The sequence below is a fragment of the Rhinopithecus roxellana genome, chromosome 2, assembly GCF_007565055.1.
Source record: "Rhinopithecus roxellana isolate Shanxi Qingling chromosome 2, ASM756505v1, whole genome shotgun sequence".
Classification (NCBI taxonomy): domain Eukaryota; kingdom Metazoa; phylum Chordata; class Mammalia; order Primates; family Cercopithecidae; genus Rhinopithecus; species Rhinopithecus roxellana.
The window spans coordinates 47,819,556-47,840,563 of record NC_044550.1 but is presented as its reverse complement, the minus strand read 5'-3'; the positions used below and the strand labels follow the sequence as shown (position 1 = coordinate 47,840,563).

Sequence of the window (21,008 nt, the reverse complement as noted above, 5' to 3'; positions counted from 1 at the left end):
AAATCAGAGTTGAGAAAACCCCTGGATTCATTTAATATCTGCCAGATCTAGCTATTACTATCCACACCCTTGGTTCTTGAAGGACACTCACAGAGACAGAGATTAGAAGTCAAACATTTTATTTTATAACTACAAGAGGTTACTTTTTTAAAGCATAATGACATATTTATTTTCAGTGAATTGTTTTTGTTAGTGACTTTTAACAAATCATTTGTTTTTAATAAAAACAAGAGGATAGTCCATGCAAAAGCATTCTATAATACATGTGAAAAACACACAGAACAAGATTAGTCTTGATGTAGTGGGAGTCAGATTATTCTTTCTGTTAAAAAAAAAAAAGACTGGGGCGGTGGCTCATGCCTGTAATCCTAGTACTTTGGGAGGGCGAGGAGGGTGGATCACGAGGTCAGGAGATCGAGACTATCTTGGCTAACATGGTGAAACCCTGTCTCTATGAAAAATACAAAAAATTAGCCAGGCGTGGTGGCGGGCGCCTGTAGTCTCAGCAACTGGGGAGGTTGGGGCAGGAGAATGGCATGAACCCAGGAGGCGGAGCTTGCAGTGAGCTGAGATCGGGCCACTGCACTCCATACTGGGAGACAGAGCGAGACTCCACCTCAAAACAAACAAACAAACAAAAAACAAAAAAACCTTTCTTTCTTCCCTTCCTTCTCTTGGATCCATTGTTAGTTATGTAATAGCCAGTACAGTTCCTTTTCCTGTGTTAGCTTTAATTTTTGAGCCTAAAATTGTCTAAACAGCTCTGGGACCAAGGATATATGTAAGCATAAACTACAAAGAAAGAGGTTATCATGGGACTAGAACTTAAAATTCTCAGATTTAAAATACAGTTGGTCACCCTTCGTAATGTATCTTATAAGATTATAAAAAGGGAGGAAATATAGAGGGTCCACACTTAAGAGTTATACAGAAGACAGAATCAAGTAATAAAGTCCAGAATAGAGTTGCACCGTTTCGGGCTGATGAAAAAGGAAGAGGCTAGGGAAATCTTTCAAATGCTGAATCTTAAAGTCTGTCCAGGTTGAGATAAAGCTGCCTGCTGAAGCTTGATCTCTTAGCTGTGCACTCATTCTGTATTATTGTTGATATTCTGTGGCGTGGCTACAGATTGGAATGCTGCTTGAACAGTCTTAAACCTTCCCTGTGTAAATAAGTCATCTTTATATTTACTCTTAGTGAGGTAGCTTTTGTCCACCTTTAAATGGAAAAATAAAATATCTTAAAGAAAACCTTTTAAGTATGTTTATGTAAGCACAGAAGTTTTTAAGAGGCATGAAAGGAAAACAGACCTATTAAAAACTACGTTAATATTCTTGAGAAACAGGAAGACAGGTAATTATCTTGATCTTTTCACTGCTGCTAGTGCTAAACCAATGTTTTTAATAGTAACAGGACTGAAAAAATGTGAAGTAAAGCTTTGCAGCATTGATTCTAAACTATTCATATCATTATCATGCATACAACTCTGGCTGGAGCTTATTTATTCATTTCATTTTGATTTTGTTGCCAACCACTGCTTCAAATTGAATATTCTGCATACGATTTAAAAACGCTGAGGCGCGTTCAGGAAGAAACCTGTACAAAAAAGAAAAAAAAAAAAAAGGAAAAATTTTCAGTTTAAAATATTTGACAACAGAGTTCTTTTTTTGGTCATTTAGAATACACTGAGAGTTATCTGGTTTGTGTTTAATTTTCCTCCATTCTTCTTTACTTCCTTTGCAACCACCTCTCTCTTACGTGTGCATCTTTCTTTTCTTTTTTTTTTTTTGACATAACTTCATAGTGGACTTCATTAGGAAAAGTGTAAAAACATTCAAATTCATAAAATTTAAATGAGACAGTAAAATTATGCCTTGTGGCTATAGTAATTGCCATAATAATCACAAGTAAGGTAAAGTCTAAATTACTGCCTAAACACGGAGGTTGCAAGATCATGCCATTGCACTCCAGCTGGGTGACAAGAATGAAACTCTATCTCAAAAAAAATAAAAAGTAAAAAAATAAATTATTGCCTAAACAAACACTATTTTGTCAAGCTTCTGCTGCAAGCCCAAGGCAGAAAACATTGCAATTATTAGAAGTCAGCCCAATTATGAATCTGCATTTGAAGCTGGAAGAAAAGGAAAAAAAGTGTGTTCTGATTACAGCATCAAGACATTCTAGCCTGCAAAAAAGTAACTTTATTAACGTCTTGCAGCAGAATACATTAGTAATTGTAACCATGCATTAAAATTCTCATTTCATGTCAAAAAGAGAGTAATCGGTTTTCTTCATGATGTATGTTTTACTGAATTTCATATGGTTTGTCCCTCTGAAAATGTTTTTGGGAACATTCCTTCTCCAGGGAGTGCATCCTAAGATACGCTTACCTTGGGTCATCTTTGGTCATTTTAAATCAATCTGTCTGAACCTATGTGTGCACCTTTGTAATATTCATAGTTCAAATTGTATGCAAATATAAATAAAGCACTGATACATACCACTCTTCTCACTCTCTTGTCTGATATGAGTAAAGATCTAAAATGAAGGTCTGAGCTCATTGTTTAAACTGCTGATTAATCTTGATGCTAAAATCTCACCAAGAGACACCACCAGAATCCATTCCATCCAAGCCTTCACCTCTCCTTTACTATTTACTGAGTATCTATTATGCACTCTATAATAAGGTGAACTAAAGTACTTAAAAAACAGCTATTGTCTTTGAGGAACTTATTGTTTAGCGGAGAGGCTAAAATGGTCATCTTAAAACAGTTATTGAAAAATATCAGCCATCTAGAATTAAGGGCTATAACTGGAAGGAGGATTCACATGGGCTCAGATAGTGGAGAAAAGCTTCAAAAGGACAGCCGATATCCAGGAATGCATAAGAGATGAGTAGGCAGATGAAAGGAAGAGAGTGGCCTGCCCAGTGGCTCACACCTGTAACCCAGCACTTTGGGAGGCAGAGGTGGGCAGATCATGAGGTCAGGAGTTCGAGACCAGCTTGACCAACATGGTGAAACCCTGACTCTACTAAAAATACAAAAAAATTAGCCAGGGTGGTGGCACATGCCTGTAATCCCAGCTATTTAGGAGGCTGAGGCAGGAGAATCTCTTGAACTCAGGAGGTGGAGGTTGCAGTGAGCCGAGATCAAGCCACTGCACTCCAGCCTGGGCAACAGAGCAAGACTCCATCTGAAAAAAGAAGAAAAAAAAAAAAAAAGGAAGAGAGTATGTGAATGTAAAGAGGCAGATATAACATATTCTGCAAAGAAAGTCATATTGAAAATCACTTTGGTATTGTTGACTAATGCAAGATTTACTTCCTTGTTTTGGGGGTAGGTGGGTGAAAGATGGGGGAATGAGCAAACCGGCAGGGAAGATCTGGCTGAAAGAAGGACAAGGATAAGAAGAGAGCTCATGTGGGCCTTTTACCCTCACAAAGAAACCTTCATGCTAGTAATTGCATCTGCTCATAAAATGTTGTCTCTCTGTAAAAGGAATTGAATGCAAAGAAAATTAACAATACATACCTGTTGCCTAGTTACAAACCACCATGACAGCTTCAAAGGATACAAAAGACTTTGAGACTGTTGTTTATTTTACTGGGATACTATTCTCCAACTCAGGCAGAATAATTGTTTTTATCACCATGGTCATATGCATGTATATGCATGTACATATGCATGTAATTTTCAATATTAATATGACTTGCTTTGGGCCCCAAGAGAGTAGGTGTTCCATGAAACTCACTTCCTACAGTGCTTAGTACCAAGACACTAATTTAGTCAACTGTTTTTTTTTTTTTTCTTTTTTTTTTAAATTTATTTTTCCAAGACAGAGTCTTCTGTCGCCCAGGCTGGAGTGCAGTGGCATGATCTCGGCTCACTTCAACCTCTGCCTCCCGGATTCAAGCAATTCTCCTGTGAGTGCCTGGTATTACAAGCACAGGCCACCATGCCTACTAATTTTTGTATTTTTAGTAGAGCTGGGGTTTCACCATGTTGGCCAGGCTGGTCTCGAACTCCTGACTTCAAGTGATCTGCCTGCCGTGGCCTCCCAAAGTGCTGGGATTACAGGCATGAGACACCACACCCGGCCTAGTCAACTCTTGAGATGATGTTGCTTGGGGGTCAAGGTTCTCCTTATGTTATCTCAAGTCAGTCTATTTAAGCTAAAACAAAATACTGAAATTGATACACCAATGCAGTTTGTACCCTGTTCTCAAATTGTTCTATTTCAAGTTTGTTCATAATTTATATGGATTTGTTTCAAAAAGGTCCAAGGGCTTATGAAGTTAGTATAGTTATCTTCTCACTGATACAATTTCTATTTATAAACTGCTCCTCAGAAGAAAGCTGAGAGAGTATATCCTCCGGGAAATTGTTGCTGTTGCTATTTCATATAAATTCTGTTCTCTAAGATTTTAACATTTGACGTCTATACCTTTTCAGTGACAGGAGCTTTGTTTCTATTATATTGTTTTATTCTTATGGCATCCTTATAAAGAAGATATCACCATATTCATTTGGCCAGGTGCAGTGGCTCATGCCTGTAATCCCAGCACTTTAGGAGGCTGAGGCATGCAGATCACGAGGTCAGGAGATCAAGACTATCCCAGCTAATGGGGTGAAACCCCATCTCTACTAAAAAAATTAAAAAAAAAAAATTTAGCTGGGCATGATGGCAGGTGCCTGTAGTCCCAGCTACTCGGGAGGCTGAGGCAGGAGGATGGCATGAATCCGGGAGGCAGAGATTGCAGTGAGCCAAGATCTTGCCACTGCACTCCAGCCTGGGCAACAGAGCAAGACTCTGTTTCAAAAAAATAAATAAACAAAAATAATAAATAAACAAATAAATAAATAAACGACATTCTAAAGACATTAAAAGGATAATAAGGGAATGTTATGTACAAATTTATGCCAAAGAAATTATACAACTTAGATGAAATGGACAAATTCCTTGAAAGACATACATTACCAAGAATTAATAAGTAAATTGAATTGCCATGTAGCTATTAAAGAAATTAAATTTGTAATTAAAAGCGTTCCCAAAAGAAAATTAGAGGCTCAGGAATCTACCAAAAAAAAAAAAAAAAAAAAAACTTATTGAGTTTAGCAAACAAAAAGTTTAGCAATTTAGCAAGGTTGCAAAATATGAGATCAAATTACAAAAATCCAATATATACTGACAACAAACAATGATAAATATAAATTTTTTTAAAAATGCCATTTGCATTAGCATCAAAAACCGTGAAATAGGGCTGGGCACGATGGCTCATGCCTGTAATTCCAGCACTTTGGGAGGCTGAGGCAGGTGGATCACATGAGGTCAGGAGTTCGAGACCAGCCTGGCCAACATGGTGAAACCCCATCTCTACTACAAATTCAAAAAATTAGTTGGGCGAGAGGACAGGTGCCTGTAATCCCAGCTACTTGGGAGGCTGAGGCAGGAGAATCGCTTGAAGCCAGGCGGCCTAAGTTGCAGTGAGCCGAGATCACACCACTGCACTCCAGCTTGGGCAACAAGGGCGAAACTCTGTCTCAAAAAAAAAAAAAAAGAACTCATGAAATACTTTGGAATAAATCTGATAAAATATGTGCAAGACTTTAACACCAAAAACTACAAAATACAATTTAAAGATTTAAAGATTTTGAAGAAGATTTAAAAAATAGATATTATATTATTGGATTCGAAAACTCAATATTGTTGATATGTCAATTCTCCCCAATTGATCTATAGATTCAGTGCAATCCCAACCAAACTTCCAGTAGGCTTTTAAAAATGGAGTCTTTATTATTAACTACTTCACTATATTGCATTCTTTTTAAACTGTGTTTCCTTTAGTTAGAATAGTCTTCAGCAAAGTTTGGGCAGAGACAGTAGATTTGGTAGAGAAAATGAATCATTCTCTTTTTATAGACTGGGTAGGAAAAGAACAGAGGAAACTTAACTGTTCTCCCCAGGGGTGGAGAGTTTCCATGCCAATTTTCACAACTGAAAGATTCTCCATAATAATAGCTCTACTGGGGCAGGCGCGGTGGCTCATGCCTATAATCCCAGCACTTTGGGAGGCCGAGACAGGAGGATAACTTGAGGTCAGGAGTTCGAGCCCAGCCTGGCCAACACGGGGAAACCCCATCTCTATCAAAAAATACAAAAATTAGCTGGGTGTGGTGTGGTAGCACACACCTGTAGTCCCAGTTACATGGGGATCTGAGGCACGAGAATTGCTTGAACCCAGGAGGTGGAGGTTGCAGTGAGCCAAGATCGTGCCACTGCAATCCAGTCAGGGTGACAGGATAAGACTCTGTCTCAAAAAAAAAAAAAAAGCTCTATTGGTGTTTTAGTATTTAGGTGTTCTGTGCTGTACTTACTTCTGTAGTATCAGAAAGATATTGATATATGATGGAACAAAAATCATTTTCTTATTGGTAAGTATTCCATCTATCAGACTTCTTACAACTTCATCTGTCTCCAGTACAGGCCATAATCTGTGATTAAAAAGAGGAAAAGTTTATTTTTATTTTCTAAAATTTTAATTTCATAAGTAAATGATGGTAGGAAAATTATCCTATATTTTTACTAAATTTAGAATGAAGATTTAAAATATTCCAGGATTTCCTGCATTAATGCCACCCTACCCACTTCCTCCGCATCCCATGTTGATGTTTTGTTATCAGAAACTTATACTTTCATATCCAGTAGGTGTGTTTCATAGCTCACTTAGTCAAAATATCAAAATGGTGGAGAGGCATTAGATGGTAAGGAGTAGAGGAGCCATGCAAGAAAGAGGAATGGCTAGGATTAATCATGGGACAGGAAGGAAAGATCTGACATCTCAAAGCCTGTTGGATGCAAGGAGAAAATTCTATAGCTAAGTATACTTTCTTTCTTGCGGAGGTATTCCATAAAGCTGGATTGTTTTAAGGTCATCATTTTGTCAGAGGCGTTTAAATCAGAGCAACTCCATCTTGAATAGGGCCTGGGTAAAAGAAGGCTGACACCTACTGGGCTTCATTCCCAGGAAGCTAAAGCATTCTTTGTCACAGGATGATATAGGAGGTTGGCACAAGATTCAGGTCATAAAGACCTTGCTGATAAAATAGGGTGCAGTAAAGAAGCCGGTCAAAACCCACCAAAACCAAGATAGTGATGAAAGTGACCTCTGGTTGTTCTCACTGCTCATTATAAGCTAACTATAATACATTAATTAGCATGCTAAGAGACACTTCTATCAGCACTGTAACAGTTTACAAATACCATGGCAATGGCAGGAAGTTACCCGATATGGTCTAAAAAGGGGAGGAAATCTCAGTTCTGGGAATTGCTCACCCCTTTCCCAGAAAACTCATGAATAATCCACCCCTTGTTTAGCATATCAAGAAGTAACTAAATATCCTTGGTGGAGCAGCCCCAGCTGTTCTTCTCCGTGGAGTAGCCATTCTCTACTCCTTTACTTTCCTAATAAGCTTACTTTTGCTTTGCACTGTGGCCTTGCCCCAAATTGTTTCTTGGGAGAAATCTAAGAACCCTCTCTTGGGGTCTGGATTGGGACTCCTTTCTGGTAAGAATTTCATATTTGAGATTCACCTCTGACTTGCCTATCCTGCAGTTTAATGAGAATTTAAGAGGTGCCCAAGGAGTATGACAACTGGAGGTGTAACCTTCCTTATACTGAAGGCTGTGTACATGTATTCTTGAAAAACATTCATAAACATAGGCTTAGTGAAGAATTGCCTGTTAGTGCAAGATGATGACAGAAAATTAAAACATAAATGGATTTAAAATGTTATATTCAAATTAAGATGTCTAGGCGTGGACTGAACAGCCAGTGAATGTAAAGGCTGGACGAGGAGTTAGCGAACCAATGAATGTTAAAACTCCATTCCCTGGGATGATCTGTGGTTTACTGCAGATTAGTATGTGATTCACTTCTCCACTGCATTGAATAGCAAAGCCAACAGAGAGTAATACAAGTCAATACATTTCTAAATTACTCTGTTCTGCCCTTTCTCTCCCTGATATCATCTATATGGATCCAACAACCCAGCTTAGGAGCCAAGTGTGACATTACATATCAATGCCTTAGCCCAGACTAAGGAAATTCACAATCCAGCAACCTCTATAAAATCAATCCCAAATCTTCAGCACTGCCTGTGTCTGCCCCTAAATTAGCCCCCAGGAACCTTATACCCAGAGTTCCATTATCTTTACTCTTCTCTTCTATTATGCTTTCCCCAAGAGTGGCAGGATACCCTTAGGAAAGCTCATGGCACGCTAAGCCTGAAAGCCTACCAAGAGGGTTTTTATTGGGCCCAATTCCTTGTCTAAGAAAACAGTCAGAAGTTGCAACAGTACTATAGTATTTACTTACATATTGCATACTTATTAAGTACTGTGAGAAGCCACGTTTGCTCACTTCTGCTTGTCAGCATAATTTCACAAAGTCCCTGACTCTGTGACAATGTGGAGCTCTCTGGAAAGATGCTTTGAAGACAATACAGGATAGAGCACATGGCCCCCAGTACTAGAGCAGTCCAACTGAACCTCTCTAAAGGGCTGCTCTCAGGCTATAGGCCTCCTTCTGTAGTCTTCAGTAAGGCTTCTAAATAAAATCAACACTTTTAATTCTTTAAAAACTTATTTTTTGGGCCGGTCGTGGTGGCTCACGCCTGTAATCCCAGCATTTTAGGAGACCGAGGCAGGCAGATAACCTGAGGTCAGGAGTTCGAGACCAGCCTGGCCAACATGGCAAAACTCTGTCTCTACTAAAAATACAAAAATTAGCCAGGTGTGGTGGTGGGCACCTGTAATCCCAAATACTCAGGAGGCTGAGGAAGGAGAATCGCTTGAACCCGGAAGGCAGAGGTTGCGGTGAGCCGAGATTGAGCCACTGCACTCCAGCCTGGGTGACAGAGTGAGACTCTGTCTCAAAAAAAAAAAAAAACAAAAACAAAAACTTATTTTTTTTCTTTAATCAACAGTACCTATGGTCTAACACCATGAAGGACTCCAGTGGCAGGGAGTGACTCCAGCTGCAGAGACCACACAGCTAACTCAGGCTGTAAGAGTCAGTATCCTCAAACGAGGCGGCACTCAACAGAGAATTGTTTAGTTCATTTGAATGAATGTGTTTAGGACTAATTCCCTTCCAGTAAAAAATTGGTTTTGAATCATTAAGCTTAGTATATTTTGTTAATCTGCAGCAGAATATATACCAGGATTAGAAAAATTTGTTAAACAGATGGCTTAATTTTCAGGCCTTATCCACACCCTCCTGCTTTTTTCTTCTCCTTTCAGGACTACTTTTTTCTCTCTTGTGGTCTCAAATCCTCTCACCAGAGACAAGAGTTCTTGCAGAAATTCACCTTGACTAAGGAGCTAGAGACTCAATTTATTTGCTGGTCCTTGGAACATTTGCATTTTAAAGACAGGGTGGTAACAGTGATCAAATGTATATAGAGATTGTGTGTGTGTGTGTGTGTGTGTGTGTGTGTGTGTGTGTATTTAGAGACAGAGGTCTCACTATGTTGCCCAAGTTGGAGTGCAATGGCTATTCACAGGTGCAATCATAGTGCACTACAGCCTCAAACTCCTGCCTTCCTCTCGCCTTAGCTTCCCTGGTCTCTAGGACTACAAGCTTGCCCTCTGATAATATTGAATATATCAAAGTTTTCCAAACCTGCCTCTGTTCTCATCTGGTATGCTTGTAAGACAAAACAAAACAAAACTCCTAATTCTTGGAATTAATCCTAGTCTACTGGATCAGAATTTCCTTAGAAATTCCTAAGGACGAGCCTATGAACTTTATTTTTTAAGTAAGCACAAGCAATAATTCTTAGGATGAGACAAGTTTGGAAAATGTTTGGGTGCCTTATGTTAACATTGTGGCCAGTGCTGTGGAAGACATAAAAGAGGCATAAGTACCCATACCTTTCTATGCTCTGTTTGAAGAGGATGAACCACTAATGGAAAGGGGAAATGTCATGTATCATTGATTTTGTGGGTGCGGTGTCCAGGAGAGGAGACTCTCGCCATTCCCTTAAGCACACCTCTCCAGCCCCCCTTGCCCCATTCCCACTTCCCACTTACTCTTGGCACCTGAGTGTGTGTTAAGCTTTTTCCCAGACACAAATAAATATCCCAGTTCATTGGTAGCTGATAATTCCTGCTAGTCCCTAATGTTTTTCCCCTTTATTCCTTTAATTTCAGGATAATAATATTAATAAGAAAAAAATTTTTTCTGTTTCTTTTTTTTTCTATTAGTTGGCCTGCATAAACATTTCTCATTAGTTTTCATATCAATTTATCATACCACAGTCTCATTCTAACTTGATTTTGACCTTACCTTGTGCTTGGATTTTTGGTGAACCCAGTATTCACAAAAACTGGGCAGAGACATGAGGTTTTGATACCAGTTTTTCCCAAAGCTTGAAGTTCTGATGTCAGACCTCTGTGAAAGCCAACAGCAGCAAATTTGCTGGAACTGTAAGAGAATTATTAAGCATTGTTAGCTAAGGGAGAGTGAAACCAATCCTCAGTTTTCTGTGAGAAGGCGGTATCATTTGACTTAAGAACAAGTAGATCCTGGCTAACATGGTGAAACCCCGCTTCTGCTAAAAATACAAAAATAAATTAGCCAGGCGTGGTGGCGGGCTCCTGTAATCCCAGCTACTCCGGGGGCTGAGGCAGGGGAATGGCAGGAACCTGGGAGGCGGAGCTTGCAGTGAGCGGAGATCGCGCCACTGCACTGCACTCCAGCCTGGGCGACAGAGTGAGACTCCATCTCAAAAAAAAAAAAAAAAAAAAAAAAAAAAAAGAACAAGTAGAAGCCAAAAATCAGCCACTTGTGATTTTTCTGAGAGTATAAATGGCAATTCATTTTCATTTTCTTATACGATTAAGCAGAATTGTGAACGTATCTCATTTCTTAAACAACGATAGCAAAAGAACAAAAATAACTCTATTGATTGGCTTAATGTTCAGTTTTCCACCCTACATGTAAGGTTTTTCCATTGAATCTTCAAACTGTTTTCTAATCAGTTTTTATTGCTTTTATTTTGAAAAATATGAATCAGGAAAAACATATTTAGTAATTCTACAAAATTGATGTCTGTGTTGACAGACTTCTGTAGGACTCTGCTCATTTCTCCTTTCTCTCTCAATAACTGGGTTGATGGTTTTTCTCTTGATAATGGCTGCCACTTTGGCCTCTTAATTTTATTATGAGGATCTGGAGAAGAGTTTACAGGAAAGGATATTTGGCAAACACAGTAGTATATCCTTAGGGCCTCCCACCTCCTTCCCTTTAAGTCTTTGGTGGTACGTGGAGTGTGGTATCTGCAACTTTTAATCAGGTAGAGTTGTTTCTCTCTCTCTCTCTGTCTTTCTCTCTCTCTCTTTCTCACACACACACACACACACACACGTTCATGGCACAAGCACACTGTAAAATGTTTTGATCCAGGGACCACTCTGATTGTCTTATTTTGGACACCAAGGCCATGACATAGACATGTATTCTTTTTCGCTTCTGTAGGTTTTGCTTCTTAGTCTGTGGAGTTTCTGTTTCTTATTCCAGGAAACAATGGAAACGTGCTTGGCATTACTGTTTTCTCTCATTGTTCTACAGAAGAATTTGCAGAAATCTAAAAGTATTTTAAATATAATTATAAACCGGTTTCATTGCTTTAGAAAAAGTCATTTAAAAAATTCATTCTAGGCCGGGCGCGGTGGCTCAAGCCTGTAATCCCAGCACTTTGGGAGGCCGAGACGGGCGGATCACGAGGTCAGGAGATCGAGACCACCCTGGCTAACACGGTGAAACCCCGTCTCTACTAAAAATACAAAAAACTAGCCGGGCGAGGTGGCGGCGCCTGTAGTCCCAGCTACTCGGGAGGCTGAGGCAGGAGAATGGCATGAACCCGGGAGGCGGAGCTTGCAGTGAGCTGAGATCTGGCCACTGCACTCCAGCCTGGGTGACAGAGCGAGACTCCGTCTCAAAAAAAAAAAAAAAAAAAAAAAAAAAAAAAAAATTCATTCTAAACCACTGTAAATTTAAATTCTGTTAACCTAAATCACTCTACTCTGAGCATTGCCATCTTGAGGCAGGAGAATAGGGTCTGGAGGCAGGGAACATAAGGCCGATTCATGCTGACTTCCTAGAACTAAATCAAATGGAAACACTTCAGCTATGACAGGAAATATCCTTTCCATTTATATGGGGTGTACACTGAGTAAATGACTTTGTAACTTTAATTTATCCTCTTCATTTACATAGGACGTACAACAAGTAACCAGTGGAAACCTCTAGAGGGTATTTAAACCCCAGAAAATTCTGTAATGGGCTCTTGAGCCCCTGTGCTTGGGCCCACTCCCACCCTGTGGAGCATACTTTCATTTTCAGTAGATCTCTGCTTTTGTTGCTTCATTCTTTCCTGGCATTTTGGTGCGTTTTGTCCAATTCTTTGTTCAAGATGCCAAGAACCAGGACACCCTCCACCGGTAACAATGTGAAGTGTAATGCTCCCTTCAAAGTGTAAAAATATATAACATGGCTGGCATGTGATACTTACCAATATGGGATGAGGTAAGGAATCACTTCGTGGCCACACACTGAAGCCACCGTGACGATGTGGCCATGATTTCTCTCTATCATCGATGGAAGAAGTGCTTTTGTGATCTTAAGTCATTGCAGAAAGAAGAAAAACAATGACATAGGTGTTAGGTTTCCAAATCAGGTGGTTTTATTTTTGTTAAGACAGAAAGGCATTTGAGAGAACTTATAAAATGAAATAAAATACTTCCAAGTATTCCATGATCAATTCTATACAAATGATAGAAATAAAGATACAAATTTATTGGTATGGTTATACCCCATGCCAACACTAATCTCAGTATTCCCCATCCTTCCCTTCAGAAGGAATCAAATAGATCCTTTTCTGGATATGTCATCTAAACGATATTAAGGGAAAAATTCAGAGTTTTCAGAAGTAAAATAATTCCTTATGATAATTTGGTGTCATGTAATTTTTTGGTTTGGGGCTTTATCATTCTAATTAAAAGAGTGAAATCTTGTGTAACTGTATTAAGGCAGTTGAGTAGTGTAAGCTGAGAGTTCTACACCACACTTATGCATCATGATTGAATTCACTATCTCCCTCTTTGTAATATTATATATTATATGTTGCTGTTACAGGAAACAAGTCTTTCTTTTTTTCCAAAAACCTCTTTTGTGAGAAACATCAATAAAATGTTATAAGAATGTAGTAAATCCTACGCAAATTCGTAGAACTAGAACTCCCAACCCAAGCTACCCCCAAATTCCCAACCCACAGAAACTGTGAGAGGATGGTGAACATATATTGTTGCTTTAAACCACTAAGTTTTGTATAATTTGTTATGCAGCTATAGGTAACTAATACATGAAGTCTCCATGTAGTTTGGTGGGCATGGGAGCCAATTCACATATGTGAGGAGCTGGTAAAGGTAAGGGGGATACCTCTCTTTTTTTTTCTTCTTTCTTCCAGAATCCAGATTTGCCCTAGATTCTATACTAATATTGAGGCACTGGAAGATTAATCATAAAAATTTCTATACAAAGGCAGCTGAAGTTGATATTTCCATCTCCCACAAAACTAACCAATTATATGAGGTCTGTGTAGCTGCATTTCTCAATTCTAGCATCCCATGGATCTAGAACTTGCCTCAGAGTCTCATTCAAAAGTGTCCTCGACCCTATATACATCCACGTAATTACTTCTGATGTCCTTCCCATTCTAAAATTCCACAAAATGAGGACGCATTACAAAATCATGGTGTAGAGGGGAAAAAATGAGGTCACAAGTGAGAGCATTGAAAAGATGTACACTGACAACCCTTAACAAGCCTCCACAAACATTTGTTGAATTCTTGGTACATGCCAAGCTTTGTGTCAGATACTGGTGGACAAGACAGACCAAGTAGCTTACATTCTAGTGTGTTGTGTCCACTTGAATTCTGTGTCCTTGTGTCAGAGACTCTGTGGCTCTTCTACTCAAACAAATTTGATGATTCTTGATTAAGCCTAAGATTTGGCCAGTTTCCTATCCAGAAGTATGTGAACGCCGTTATAAGTTTCATGTATCTTAAGAGAAGGTGCACAAATCAGAAATGTTTCTGACTCACACTCACCCAAAAATGTCCTAGGATGTTGACCTCAAATGTTTTGGTAATCTCTTCATCCTTAGTGCTGCGAAGATCGGCTGGATATACTGTCCCAGCATTATTCACCACAATTGTCACATCACCCACTTCTTTCTTCACCTTTTGAAATTGAAAGAACACATTCATTGGGTGTGTTATACAAACTCAAAAGTTTTGGGACCAATATAATCCAGAGATTAGAGTCTTTCTTCTACTGTATGAGGTCTCTCAGAATTCAGGCAAGATGGACTGTTGAGCTCAAATAGTGGAGGCCAACGGAGCACTGTCATAAAGGTGGGATAAACTGTTCTTTTAACATCTAAATTTCAATACCCAGCACATCATGTTTTGCAAATTTATCAGTAAAGTGAAATTAACATTTATGCTGATAAATTACTATATAAGTTCTGACCAAATATTTTTAAAGTGCTCATTTTTTTAAAAAGTGGTTTTCTTTAAATTTTTTTTTTTTTTTTTTTTTTTTCAGAGATAGAGTCTCACTACATTGCCCAGGCTGGTCTCGAGCTCTTGATCTCATATGATCCTTCCACGTTGGCCTCACAAAGTGCTGGGATTACATGTGTGAACCACCGCACCTGGTCTAAAGTGCTGGTTGGGTAATCCTGGTTTCATAACCTACTAACTACATGACCTTGGTCTGGCTTAACCTCTCTGAGTCATAATTTGTTCATTTGTAAAATGAAGTTTACAGGGTTATTGTAGGGATTCGATTTTTTTTTTTTTTTTTTTTTTTTGAGACGGAGTCTCGCTCTGTCATCCGGGCTGGAGTGCAGTGGCCTGATCTCAGCTCACTGCAAGCTCCGCCTCCCGGGTTCACGCCATTCTCCTGCCTCAGCCTCCCGGGTAGCTGGGACTACAGGCGCCCGCCACCTCGCCCGGCTAGTTTTTTGTATTTTTTAGTAGAGACGGGGTTTCACCATGTTAGCCAGGATGGTCTCGATCTCCTGACCTCGTGATCCGCCCATCTCGGCCTCCCAAAGTGCTGGGATTACAGGCTTGAGCCACCGCGCCCGGCCAGGGATTCGATTTAAAAATGTAAAGTTTGTTGGAGTGCTTAGTTCATTGTGATTATTTGATATTTGCTCTTTTAAAATAATTGTGATAATAAGTATTAATATTACATTTTCTACAGAAGACTACATTAACGCCAAAATAAAATCTCACAAGGGAAATAATTAAAGAGAAGACAGGATTACTGCAAAGTTAATAGGACTAAAACATAACTAGGAAGTGATCCATATTCCCTTATGATAAATCTTTTGTCAGTCACTCTGTGTCACTGCTCACACTTCTGATCAGAATGAAATTGATTAATAATATGAATAATAATAATGCGCAGAGCTGAATGGATTACATACAAGAAAAAAAGTATATATCCTTCCTTGGTCACATAACTACTTCAGTTAGCAGCTAAAATCCATTTAAATCAGGCAGTCGTAGAGAACTTTCTCATTTTCCATGTCAGTGTCGTAGGAAACAAAATCATCTGAAGAAATTTGTGAACCTGAAGTCTCACCTGATTTAGAGCGCGATAGATTTCTTCTCTGTTGCTGCAGTCTACCACATACGCATGCGCAGTGACGCCTAGTTTTCGGCACTCAGCTGCAGTTTCCTCCACACCACGCTGTAATTGGAAGAAACAAATTCCGAAGAAAAAGTGGAGAAGACATTGGAGAAGAAAAATTTTTAAAAGAATTAACATTTGGCTTGGCGTGGTGGCTCACGCCTGTAATCCCAGCACTTTGATTGGCCGAGGAGTGCGGATCATGAGGTTAGGAGTTCAAGACCAGCCTGGCCAACATGGTGAAACCCCGTCTCTACTGAAAATGCAAACATTAGCCAGGCCTGATGGTGTGGGCCTGTAATCCCAGCTACTTGGGAGGCTGAGGCAGGAGAATTGCTTGAGCCTGGGAGGAAGAAGTTGCAGTGAGTGGAGACAGTGCCACTGGACTCCAGCCTAGGCAAACTGGACACCAGCCTAGGCAACAAAGTGAGACTCTGTCTCCAAAAAAAAAAAAAAAAAAAAAAAAAAAAAAAAAAAAAAAAATTATCATTCATGCTCAAAATGAACGATTAACATTCATTTTGGACATGAAGGTAGTTAATCTTTTAAAAATTGGCCTCCTGGGTCGGGTGCAGTGGCTCATGCCGGTAATCCCAGTGCTTTGGGAGGCCGAGGAGGGTAGATCACTTGAGGTCAGGAGTTTGAGACCAGCCTGGCCAGCATGGTGAAACCCCATATCTACTAAAAATACAAAAAATTAACCGTGCATGGTGGTGGGGGCCTGTAATCCCAGCTACTCGGGAAGTTTAGACAGGAGAATCACTTGAACCCGGGAGGCAGAGGTTGCAGTGAGCTGAAATCATTCCATTGCACTCCAATCTGGGTGACAGAATGGGATTTGGTCTCAAAATAAAATAAAATAAAATAAAATAAAAATTGGCCTCCTTATTTTTTAGAAAATTTCTTGAGAGTGATTGCCTAGTTGCAACAAGATTACCCCTGGCTTTTCTGCCAGGGAATGCTCATACTAAAACCAAAGCAAACAAAACAAAATCCCTTCATGCTTTTTCCAGCTTTTCCTCTTGGTTGGAGGCTGTACAGTAGGCAGTTTCTCTAAAGCAGGCTACTTTCAAACCTTAAAGAACATTCTTGAAAAACGTTGCTCTTTATGGTGCCATGGAAGATGAATTTGGAGAAGAAAGAAAAACTCAGCCATTAATTTATCATACATTTGTTGAGCATCAACTATGTAATAAGCAGTAAAGTGCTAAGTAGCAATTCTAAACTAGTGGTAATGGTAAACTATATGCCTCTGCCCATCATACTTTTCTCAATGATTCTGACTCATCCTCCTAGGAGGGAAAGGGAAAGAAGGCTCCTTATGGAAGGACTTTCATAGGGAGACCATGCCTCTACTCTAGGAGATATAATATTACATTCTTCAGGTGTTTGGGAGTGAGATGAGCAAGGCCACTGGATCGATTTCTCATTTATGTGCCAATCTTGCCCATAACCATAGGACATGGAGACAGAGCAATTTACTTTCAGCCTAAATTCAAAAGCCTCCTTCTTAAGATAAAATTGCCCTAATGTTTCTTGACTCACATTTCTGGAAAATTAGAATTCTTTTCAAGTTTTGACATCAGGTGACTTTTATAGAAAAGATTATAAGGTTTTAAAAATTATACTTTTCCATCTCACAATCGGTAAACTCTTCTCTGTGACAAGCAGGCAAGGATACCTGAAAAGCCCTATTCTTTGCGTGTTTGGATGACAGTGGTGTTGCTGCTATTTAGGGCAATCCTCTAATGAGTGGTCTCTGGATCCTTTGTATTTCACGACTGTAAGCTAAACCCTGGAGCAGCAGCCTGAACTCCCCAAACGTGGATGTTAGGACCCAGTCACAAAGTCAGTATCCCCTCAATTAGCCTTTTGTGGGATTGCAGAAGATTAAAAAAAGGATAGGAGAGTCTTTCACTGACTTAGATGGTAGCTTGCTCACTGCCAGATTGCACAAACCACACCATACTCTCTCATCTGTTTCTAGGTCAGTAGAGAGCATTAGTAACCAGAGCATTCATCAGATGTTTTGATTGAAGAATTAATTATTCAGTTTTGTAACTGAGCTAGATAATTGCAAAATTGCAAAATGTAATGCCTTGTCTTTTTGTTAGCAAAACACTTGCTTTAGCTTAAATTCCAGTGTGTTTTTTGAACTGTATTCCCAAAGCAACAGTTTAGATTGCATAAGGGCCAAATTGCTACTGTGTCTCTCATCTCATAGGGCAAAAGGAGTCAGTTATGGTGAAAACTCAGATAGCATCTTCCTCGCCTAAAGGAGATCTGAGTTACATTACAGCCTTAGAGTGAATCATTCAGTAGCTTAAATGTTTAACCATAAAATTTAACGATTCAAAGAGAATTTTGGAGGTTGGATTACCCATTCTTCTTAAGTCTTGTTTTTTTTTTTTTTTTTTTTTTTTTTCAGATAGTACCTGGCTCTATCGCCCAGGTTGGAGTGCAATGATGTCACCATAGCTCATTGCAACCTCGGCTTCCCGAACTGAAACGATCCTCCCACCTCAGCCTCCTGAGTAGCTGGGATTATGGGTGCGCACCACCAAACCCAGCTAATTTTTGTATTTTTTGTAGATGTGGGGGTTTTGTTGTGTTGCCAGGCTGGTCTCGAATCCCTGGGCTCCAGCAATCTGCCCACCTCGGCCTCCCAAAGTGCTGGGATTACAGGTGTAACCCACTGCACCCGCCCTTAAGTCATTTTTAATATGACTTCCTTCTAATTTACTTTTCTCTTGTCTCTGGAAATTTTAAAATTAAAAAAAAAACTTAATATATATGGTCCTTTCCACAAAAATACACATCTGGAAAGAGATTTGAAGGTTAGATTTCATCAAGCCCTTTTCATAGACTTATACTTATTTATGTTTTTGGACAATTGCCTAAGAACAGCAGGCAACAATTTTCTCTGTTTGCAAATTCTTGGTATCTTCCAGAAAGTTCATTCGAATTTCTTCAAAGACCAAACAGATGGCAAATCATTTTTATATACATCAACTCATCTATTATATAAATGCTCATATCTGTTAAATAAAAATGTACTAGCTGTTTTGAATAGCATTCTTCACTATTCAGAAAAAAACAAAAAAGAATTAATTCTCAAAGTTTAAGAGACATTTTAGGTTTCAACTAAACATGACAGCAAAGAACATGAGAAAGAAATAATATAGTGGTAATTGAAACCTCACTGTAATTTGCGGAAAACGTGATTCTCAAGAAGTACTTCACAATTTTTCCAATCCTAACATCCTGTAAACACTTTTCTGTGTATATTTTCATGGCCTTACCAGAATTTACAAGTTTAGAGTAAAAGATACAAGATTTCAGTTACTTCAGTTTTATCTGGGGTTGTTCATGTAGGTGTTTACAAATAAGAACACAGGAAAAATGCTGATGTCTGAGGGAAAGCCTGACTCACTGCACACATATTTTATTGAACACAGTTATTGTTTATCATGTGCCAAGTATCGTTTACCGTGTGCTAAGTACTGAAAATATTACTTATTTAATCCTTTTGACTAGGGACTGGCAAACATTTTCTGTAAAGAGTCAGATAGTAAATATTTTAGGATTGTGTTGCGTGTGTATGAGGAGGCACTAAAGGTTTATGTTGCATGTTCTCCTTTGTTGACTTTTGTTTGGTGACCTTTCAAAATGTAAAACTCATTCTTAGTTCAACAGGCTGCCCACTGGCCAGATTCAGCCTATCAGTTGTAGTTTTCAGATCTCGTTCTTGCCCATCTCCTAAGTTATTATCCTCACTTCAGAACCAAGAAAACAGGCTGAGAGATAATACGTGACTTGCCTCATTTAGCAGCTGGGAAGGAGCCTGGCTCCTGAGTCTTTGCTATCACCCTGCACACCATGTCATAAAAATCGCTGCTTAGTTCTCAGTTACATTCCCTTCATCTAACTAACCTGATGCATATACAGACTAAGGCACCAGGGAATTTATCAAACTTTGAAAAACAAAATTACAAAGATAAGTAGATGGCAAGTCAAAGAATTCTTATAATGCTTATCTTACTCTGTGACTTTAAAAGGTTGGAAGATGTATACATTACCTTATTAATATCCCACAGAACCAGTATGCTCTGTCGTTTTGCAAATTCATAGGCAGTCTGCCTGCCTATTCCGTGCCCAGCTCCAGTAATGAAAACAATCTCCCCAGCCACAGATTTTCTCCTCCGAGGAATGAAAAACTTCACCAACAACTCCAAGTAGGAGCAGATGATGGTGATCAGAAGCAGAAGGATTTCCAGGATGATGTTCATGGCTCTGTCCTGTCCTCTACCTTCTGGTTCAGTCCTTGTATAGTCCTAGGGAGGAGGTACTGTGTACACAGAGCTCCAGGGAAGAGGTGTGCCCCCGTGTTAATGGGACTACCAGATAGAAGCCAGCTTCTATCACGTGGAAGCAGGCCTTGTTCACGTGTCCTAAGGTGTTGGAAACACCTCAGGTTTTTGAAGTGATGCCAAGTGCTAGCAGTAGCTTAGCTCACATCAAGAGAACCCAAGAGAATGTGCTCTCTGGACTTGCTTATCTGAAAAGCAGTTATGTACTATATTTCACCTTGAAGTTTCACCTCTAAAAACAATTCTAGGGGCCAGGTGCAGGGGCTCACATCTGTAATCCCAGCACTTTGGGAGGCTGAGGCAGAGAATTGCTTGAGCCCGGGAGTTCGAGACCAGTCTGGGCAATATAGTAAGACTCTGTCTCAAAAAAAAAAAAAAAAAACACTTTAGAAAAAAATGAACTGGATGTGGTGGCACGTGTCTGTAGTCCCAGAGGCAGGAGGATTGCTTGAGTCCAGGAGTTCGTGGTGCAGTGAGCTGTGATTGCACCACTTGCACCACTGCACTCCAGCCTAGGCAACAGAACAAGGTCTGGTCTAAAAAAAAAAGAAAAGAAAAGAAAAGAAAAGAAAAATAATTCTGGAGATACTGCATCAGCCAATGATCTGTTGTTATCTTTCTGGAAATTGTTTCCTTTTTAAATAGGGAAAAGGAGAATGTAGAGATAAGTTTAAAGAAACTTAAATAAAGTCTGAATGAACCCAGCTTAGCTATTTGATTCATTTATTCACAAAAGCTCAGCATCAATATTTCAATTGGCTAATTATTTTACATATGATGACCATTTCCCTGAAAATCTCTTGAGTTTGGGGGAGACTTTAGGATATAGAACCATCAGTTCCTTTTGTGGTAATACTGGAAAGAGC

The 21,008-nt window shown here is 39.3% G+C and overlaps 1 protein-coding gene across 1 annotated transcript; it reads right to left on the bottom strand.

The window, feature by feature from the left end:
* Positions 1-96: 96 nt before the first annotated feature.
* On the bottom strand, positions 97-20,121 carry HSD17B13 (hydroxysteroid 17-beta dehydrogenase 13). Its single transcript, XM_010383130.2, has 7 exons — positions 19,852-20,121; positions 15,725-15,832; positions 14,176-14,307; positions 12,579-12,685; positions 10,352-10,489; positions 6,378-6,494; positions 97-1,596 (listed from the first exon to the last, which is right to left on the bottom strand). The coding sequence occupies exons 1-7, from the start codon at positions 20,059-20,061 to the stop codon at positions 1,506-1,508; spliced, it is 903 nt and encodes a 300-aa protein (XP_010381432.1). The 5' UTR covers positions 20,062-20,121; the 3' UTR covers positions 97-1,505.
* Positions 20,122-21,008: the final 887 nt, after the last annotated feature.